We start from the raw sequence: 8,878 nt of genomic DNA on the forward strand, positions 1-8,878 counted from the left end.
GTAAAAATTTATTGGGTCGGGACGCCCCGAGGGTAGAGAAGGGTGCAATGTTGCGAATATGGAATTTGGCCTCCATATCCGCTTGTAAATATTCCCCTATTTTCTCCAATACTCCCCAACTTTCCCCAATCCCCCATTCCCTAGTCCCATTGCATGTAAATAACAATCAGTAGAGCCGACCTTCCCCTTATTCCCCCATTAAATGTCGTGCCCAGGTCCACCGCACCACACGTAGACAACTTTCGGACATCTTCCTAGTTATTCTTATTCTATGTCAGTTAAGGCCTCGTCTCCATTAATTATGACTCTTCGTTGCACCAGAATGTGATTATATGGCATCAGTAGTGAGTTTAGGACCTTTCCCATACCTCCTTCCATCTTCTTCCCCAACAATTACAACAACAACAGAGGAGATGGCGGCGGAGCGGGGGAGGATGCGTCCTCACACCGGCTCGATTAGCGCCATAGACCATGCGCTCCACGGGGTTACCACGAAGGGGCTCCTTGTCAGCTCCTCGTCAAGGGCGGAGCCTGGTAAACCCCCCGCACGCACCCAATGAGAAGCAACGTGCCGATTCCACGAGGCGGAGCTAACGAGCCGAGGGCGTGTCACTCCCCGCCGGATATACGCGGCCCCGCGCCGGATGTGACGTCAGATGCGCACCCAGCTTGGAGAAGGAAAGCCACCTGCGAGCGCTGAGTCAGATGCGCCCCCAGCTTGAGACGACAAGACGCCACCTCGAGCGCTGTGAAACCTCCTGCATCTACTGGACCGTACAGTACCCTGTCCTTGAGCCAAGAGTGCACCTTGAGCCATCGATTCTGCCTTTCCTAGCCATCAAACCCCCGTGTGAGTCAGCCGTTGTCCCGTGTGTCTGTCGTCTGTCCGGGGTTAATATAAGAGTGTGTCTAAGTGCCTGTCTTCCTGTAATATACCTCTAGCCCCTGTAATCTAACCTTTTCCGTACGAATATACTTGAGAATCGAAACATTGGTGTCGTATTGTGTTATTGTAATCCAGCAGGGTGTCTTCTTTTTCTTATTGAGCCAGCATAGCGCGACTAGTCAACGTTCGGGCACAATCGGGTAACTTGTGCAGACGTGGTCATACCAATAAACCGCTCGGTAAATAACATCCAAGCCACGTCTGTAACAATATGTTTATCTTTCGTTTTGTGTGTGTGTGTTTAATGTGTTAGCTCTTTACACGAGCCTCGACGTTGTATTTTAAAAAAATCACTCGATTACATTTTCTGATTTCGGATCAGCGAGCTTCCAGGGGTGGTTCCCTCAAATCATCATAGGTCTGAACTACAACCTCAAGAGATGACTGTCAGCCCACTCGGGGTACAGTGGGATATTTTTTATAGAACATCGATTCGTTGCAATTGCCTCTACTGGGCACTACATCATCAATTCGATCACGTGTTGATAAGGTAGAATAAGAGAAATAACATGTAAAATTGCGTACATATGGTAACGACTGCCCTGGGAATAGAGTTTAGAGATTGTGATCCAACGTGTTGTGTGAAGTATTCCTTTTGTGTTGGTGTTTGATGAGGTAAAGGTAATCTCGGTAATTTGGGTAAATTGTATACATTATAAATATAATGAAAGATTTAGGTTACCAACATTGTTGTGGCCCTTATATTAAGTAGTTGCAGTAAGTAGTAAGTTGTAGTTCCCGCCCTATTTCTCGCAATACTGAATCCTGTTTCACTAGTATTTATATAAATCGAACTGTTTACTCCAACCACTAAAATGGGAGGGGCAACTGCCTCTGCGATTCATTCATGTGTTTTTGTGGGCTGGGTCGCCTTTCTGGGCGTGGTCGCCATTCTGGGCGTGGTCGTTTGAGCGTGCCCTGTGGGTGGTTGTGACACATGACCGACTTCACCATGGCGAACAACACAATGCTACATATTCTTCACCACAATGCTCCACCTAAGGTATGCTAAATGTTATATGTGAAGTAATTCTCCTTCCTTGAAAAGGAGAAGGACTTGTTTTGTAGGTCGGTGCTTCATTTGCTATACATACGTTCTTTAAATTCTCAACCACATATTGCCAAATAAGTAAAGGTAGACAGACACCTAACCGAGGAGCAAACTGCGAAGATACACATTGGCGATACAAGACGACCACTGATAATGAAGCTCCAATTATTTTTACTACATCTACTTTGGGCATTAATTTTGCATTCAGGTAAGGATTTCTTTTATATATATATATATCATGTATCTTTGAAGTTCGTCTGTCTGTGAACTTAAAAAAAAAAAACTTTTACAGAATTGATACAAGTAAATAATACACTGAGGATCATTTTGTAACTGCCTTTTTCTGCATATTATCGAAATAGCAACACGTTTTCCCTTCATAAGCAATGCAAATGGTGCTTTGGCATAATTATATATATATATATGTATATATATATATATATATATATATATATATATATATATATATATATATATATATATATATATATATATATATATATATATATATATATATATATATCTGTATTTTTGCTAGTATATTTTGCCCATACTCCCTGCACCACAGATGTCAATTTCCAAACAATTTACCTACTCCCTCTACCTAACTTTAAATGTATATGTATGTATATGTATATATATATATGTATATATATATGTATATGTATATATATATGTATATGTATATATATATATGTATATATATGTATATATATATATATGTATATATATGTATATATATGTATACGTATATATATATATGTATATATATGTATATATATATATGTATATATATGTATATATATGTATATATATGTATATATATGTATGTATATATATATATGTATATATATGTATGTATATATATATGTATATATGTATATGTATATATATGTATGTATATATATATATGTATATATATGTATATATATATATATGTATATGTGTATATATATGTATATATATATATATGTATATGTATATATATATATATATATATATATATATATATATATATATATATATATATATATATATATATATATATATATGTATATATATATATATATGTATAGATATATATATATGTAGATATATATATGTATATATATATACAGTGACGTGAAAAAGTAAGTACACCCCATGGAACGTTTTGACTTTTTCAACATATTTCAACATACAGTAATACCCCGGCCTACGTCATTAATTGGTTCCATAAGCCGTGACGTAACTCGGTTTTTGACGTAAACCGGGCGTAATGTCTTAAAAATGCCTTAAAATGAAGACAAACACCGTAATTCGTAAAACTAGAGTAAATAACTGGAGGAGGCTGCGGCTTCGCCCTGAATCTTTGCCGCTCCCCGTCGGGAGTCCCTCCATTGTTTTGTATCGGTCGGGTCTTCTCCTTGAACGGGGTGACCATCACGGACGTGTTGACCGTGAGCTGGCTTGTGTGTCGAGTGGCTCCGCGGCCCGCTTCACCACGGCGTGCTTTACCCAACGTGTCTGAGCAGTTTCACCGGTGGTCGTGTTGTGTCATCTGTGATGAACGAACGGGCTCAGGGTTCCGTGAACCCTGCCGCCCCGGGGATCGACGCTCGCCTCCGAGTCGTAGGCATGCCCCGTCTTTCCTCGAGTGGCCGAAGTTGCTTGCTTCTTTATTTTTGGACGATGCGATATATGCAGAAACGACGACGTACAGGCAGGCATTTGCAAATCTATGCACATGTGCAATGTGCACGTCGATCGGTTCTTTACAAGGATATGCATCAACAACAACTTGATACTCCCTGCACCACAGATGTCAATTTCCAAACAATTTACCTACTCCCTCTACCTAACTTTAAACTACCCTCCCCGGGTATTCGTTAAGGGGTCCACCCTCCCCCATCCACTCCTTCGCACCATGCACTCCACACCACTCAATCCACACTACTCAGTCCACACACCATTTATTTCCACACACCAAGTATTCTCTCCATTTATCCACTTGCACCCCATGCAAGTCAATCACTCAACACCATTACACATGTCCTCCATACACCACTCATACACTTTCTCCGGTCAGCCCAGACCATTGCCTCATTTCACCAAGTTCAACGATAACCAGATGCTCACACACACAACCATTCTCGACCAATGCCTCATTTCACCAAGTTAATTCCAAAGATCCTCATTCAATTCCTCATTTGCGCCTAAAGCTCATCCACATACTCACACACATGATACACCAAGATACACCAAGAGCGGCTTCAGCTTGAAGTTGCCGGTGCAATTACCCCCAAGCATTCGCGTTAGCCGCTCCTTCGCGACTTTGTAGCATGGCATGGTCTTCTCCTCCTTCGAGATAAAGGAGATGATGATGTAGGAGTGACGTAAAGTCGCACATAATGACGTTCGCTGAACTGAAATTTACTCTAGAAGAGTGGCATGAAGTCGGATTTGACGTAGGTCAAAATGGCGTAAAACGGGGTATGACTGCACAGCTATTTGATCTTCATTTCAACAATATTGATAGATAAAGGTGCTATAATATAACAAATATCATGAAACATTTACATTTTGTAGTCCATTGTATAATTTAAATAAGCATAAATGCAAATTTCGCATGTGGAAAAAGTAAGTACACCCCTACATTTATCACTACTTCAAATACCTAAAATTAGAATCAGGTGCACCAGCTCAGGTGCAAATAATTAGAACATCGTTAGAGAGGATCCTGGAGGAACCTGTTTTATTTAAACCTCAGACATTTCGTTTGGTTTGCTCTTTGTTGTTGAAGTGTGCGGCGTCACCATGCCTAGATCAAAAGAGCTCTCTGAGGCCTTCAGAAAGAAGGTTATGGATGCCTACGAGTCTGGGAAGGGATTTAAAAAGATCTCCAAACAATTTGAAATCAATCATTCGACTGTCCGGAAGATCATCTACAAGTGGAGAAGATTCCAAACAACTGCCAACTTGTTCAGGCCAAGCCGCCCCAGCAAGTTCAGCCAGAGAGCAGACCACAAGATGCTGGAAGAAGTCTCTAAGAACCCCAGAATGTCATCACGGGACTTACAGGTAGCTCTTGCCACTGTTGATGTCAAAGTGCACGAGTCTACCATTAGAAAGAGGCTGCACAAATTTGATCTACATGGGAGGTGTGCCAGGAGGAAACCTTTGCTGTCCAGAAAGAACATCAGGGCAAGACTAAAGTTTGCCAATGAACACCTGGGCAAAGACCAGCACTTCTGGAACAATGTGCTCTGGACAGATGAGTCAAAGGTAGAGCTATTTGGCCACAGTACCAGAAGACATGTTTGGCGAAAACCAAAGACAGCATTTGACCACAAGAACCTGATACCAACTGTAAAGCATGGTGGTGGAAATGTTATGGTTTGGGGCAGCTTTGCTGCATCAGGGCCTGGGCAGCTCACCATCATAGAATCCACTATGAATTCTTCATTGTACCAGAGGGTGCTTGAGGATAATGTGAGGCCATCTGTCGGAAAGTTGAAGCTTAACAGAAGGTGGACCTTGCAACATGACAATGACCCAAAACATACCAGTAAATCCACCAAGGAATGGCTGAAAAGAAAGAAATGGAGGGTTCTGGAATGGCCAAGTCAAAGCCCGGATCTAAATCCCATCGAGATGTTGTGGGGGGATTTGAAACGAGCTGTGCATGCAAGAAACCCCTCAAACATCGCACAGCTGAAAGAATTCTGCATGGAGGAGTGGGCAAAAATTTGTCCCAGTCGATGTCAGAGACTGGTAGACAGTTATAAGAAACACCTACTTGAGGTTGTTTCTGCCAAAGGGGACAATAACACCTGTTAGAGCCAAGGGTGTGTACTTACTTTTTCCACATGCGAAATTTTCAATATATGTTTATTTAAATTATACAATGGACTACAAAATGTAAATGTTTCATGATATTTGTTATATTATATCACCTTTATCTATCAATATTGTTGAAATGAAGATCAAATAGCTGTATGTTGAAATATGTTGAAAAAGTCAAAACGTTACATGGGGTGTACTTACTTTTTCACGTGACTGTATATATATATATATGTAAACGCTGGATCAGCATGTCACTGCGTACGGCTCCTCAGCACCATCCCGACACACACCACTGCATGTGCTGTAGAATGGGAAAGGGAGTCAATGGAAAGGGAAAGTCTCAAGTCAAGTCTCAAGTGAGTCTCGGGTCTTTGAGGTCAAGTCTCAAGTCTTTGAGGGAAAGTCTCAAGTCAAGTCTCACATCACCGTAGTATTAATTCACCTTGTGTCAAGTCCCACATTTACCTATGAACCTTGGAGTAGAAGCTATCAAGGAATTAAAACACAGGGTTTCATGAATTGCAATGTATGTTCTGAAAAGCTGTTTTTAATTATCTTGAGATCCGTTTAATGCTGCACTAATTGTAGCCTTTGATTGAATGCAGTTAGTGTTGTGTGTTGCTGCTAGATCTTGGCGATCTGGCATTACCAGATCTCGTATGTCATTTCCTGTTCTGTGATTGTTTCATTGTTAAACTTGGATTTGATCCCGTGTGCTGGTTTGTACATTTGCAAGTCGTAGTTCGTACATTTGCAAGTTGTTACCACTGCCAATAAATTTTACCACTGCCAAAAACTGGAGTCATAACATCAACCTGGAGAGAGAATAACGTCATTGCCATCCATAATCCAGGGAAACCTATTGCTGACCCATCTGACTATCAGCACAAATCTCTCTTCTGTGCAACATGCAAGTTGTTTGAGCGTGTCCTTCTGGTCAGGCTCTCTCCACTGGTAGAGCCAGACCTTCCCAAGGAACAAGCTGGCTTCCTACGTGGCAAGGGCTGTGTTGATCAAGTACTTGCACTTACTACCCACATTGAGATGGGTTCCAACGCACGCCCAAGACCTGTGTTGCGCTAATTGAACTTTCATCAGCGTATTATATGGTATGGGCTGTATGGCGACATGGTCTTCTGCTGAAACCTGCGCCAGACTTTTCCAGTGCAAGTCGCAATATTCCAGGCCTCCGTTGCAACCTGACAGATATCTCAGTCCAGGCCACTGCCATTAAACTAAACATCATCTGTTTAACAAAATCTTTCCTCCCACCGGATGTCCCTGACTCCTGAGTGTCTCTCCCTGGTTATTGTCTCCTCTGCTTTGATTGACCTGAACCTGTCCTGGTGGCGGAGTTGCACTTTACATCAAAAACACCATTTCTCACTCTCGGTGTACTGCTCTCACACCTCCCAAACACCAGGAGTACCTCTGGCTGTGATTTACCTTCTGCTCCCACCTCATGTTTCTCTGTGTTGTACTGTCCACCCAACAGTGACGACTCAATCTATATCTCTCTATCTCTCTCAGACCACATGGACCAACTTTTAACCACTCATCCAAACTCTCTCTTCCTCATATGTGGTGACTTCATGTGTCACCATGCCAATTGGCTGTGTTGACTTCATGTGTCACCATGCCAATTGGCTGTGTTGGTATATCTCTCACCAGCCATGGCACTTCTGCAAAGGACTTCTGTGATTCCATGGGACTGACTCAATCCGTAAATTTTCCCACCTACTTGGATTTCTCCCAATGGAAAATTTTCCTTTCTGGATTTGGTGATAATCAACCTCCCCACCAATGTGTTTTGGACCTCCTCTGTACCAATTGGCTCATCTGATCATGTGCTAGTGAAGGTCAACATTTCTCTGGCAATTCTAAGAGAACAGCCTCAGCACTGGCAAGTCTGGCAGTTCTACTTAGGAAAACTGGCAGGAGCTGCAAGCGGCCATCACGCTTCAGGACTCATCTCCTATATCTACCACCATTGATATTAACTCAGCCTGGGAATTCTTCCACAGAAACTTACTTTGTCTTTGTCTCTCTCTCTCTTTGTCTCTCTCTCTCTTTGTCTGTCTCCAAATTTGTCACCAAATAGAAGTGGCCCTAGCGAACTTTCTCGTTGCCATGGCAAAGAAAGCAATATATCGCACGAGGAAAATGCAAATTGAAAATCCTACAAGATGTACAGATAACCTCCCGGCCTGTTTTAAAGGACTTGTTTTTGCCCGGATTAAAACAGAATTTTGTTTCTATACATATTACATATATGGATAAAGTATTGATCTTCAAAAGTATATGGGCATTGAATAATGCGCTTTGCTCTGTGCAAAATGGTGCGCTGATCACAGATTGATCACTCCTCGAGCATGATATGATTTCTTTGTGAGGAGCAAAACACTTTATTATTTTTTTTCCTGTTCCCTTTCTTGATGTACTAATGGTCTTCATGTAAATGTTCCCTTTAAAATGGTTTTGCTTGTTTTTTTACCTCTGATTTGTGAAATGCTTTGTGAAATGGTTGTATTTATACGTTTTACAAAATATACTTTTTGATATTTTTGTAATAAAAGGATGTAAAAGTCAAAGTCTCTCTCTCTCTCTCTCTCTCTCTCACTCTCTCTCTCTCTCTCTCTCTCTCTCTCTCTCTCTCTCTCTCTCTCTCTCTCTCTTTCTCTCTTTCTCTCTCTTTCTCTCTTTCTCTCTTCTCTCTTCTCTCTTTCTCTCTTTCTCTCTTTCTCTCTCTTTCTCTCTTTCTCTCTTTCTCTCTTTCTCTCTCTCATCTGAGAAGGTGGAGATGTTTCTGGTGTCCCTCGACTCTTACTCTGCAAATGGAATGGGTGGCATCTGCTCTTGCACTTCCTCTCTTTGCCCTTTTCACCCTGTCATTTACCACATGTCATCTTCAATCTGCTTGGAAATCAACCAACATCACAACATTACATTAAAAACTGCAAAAAACGGATCCCCTCCACTACCGACCAATAAGCTTGCTTCCAGTCATCAGCAAGGCCATGGAATCATCACAGTCAACATGAAATCATTCCTTTTCT

The 8,878-nt window shown here is 41.5% G+C and overlaps 1 protein-coding gene across 3 annotated transcripts in view; it reads left to right on the forward strand.

Annotated features, from left to right (window-relative positions):
• Window positions 1-2,016: 2,016 nt before the first annotated feature.
• Window positions 2,017-8,878, forward strand: part of LOC137424369 (mucin-4-like) — a 115,920-nt gene continuing 109,058 nt past the window's right edge. The window contains exon 1 of one of the 3 annotated variants that reach the window (XM_078775402.1): window positions 2,017-2,205. In XM_078775402.1, coding sequence (XP_078631528.1) covers window positions 2,151-2,205 — 55 coding nt within the window. In that variant the 5' untranslated portion in view covers window positions 2,017-2,150. The remainder of the gene's footprint in view (window positions 2,206-8,878) is intronic. The other 2 variants (XM_078775399.1, XM_078775401.1) reach the window with 2 other exon arrangements.

This window comes from Myxine glutinosa, chromosome 4, assembly GCF_964187855.1.
Source record: "Myxine glutinosa chromosome 4, kmMyxGlut1.1, whole genome shotgun sequence".
NCBI lineage: Eukaryota > Metazoa > Chordata > Myxini > Myxiniformes > Myxinidae > Myxine > Myxine glutinosa.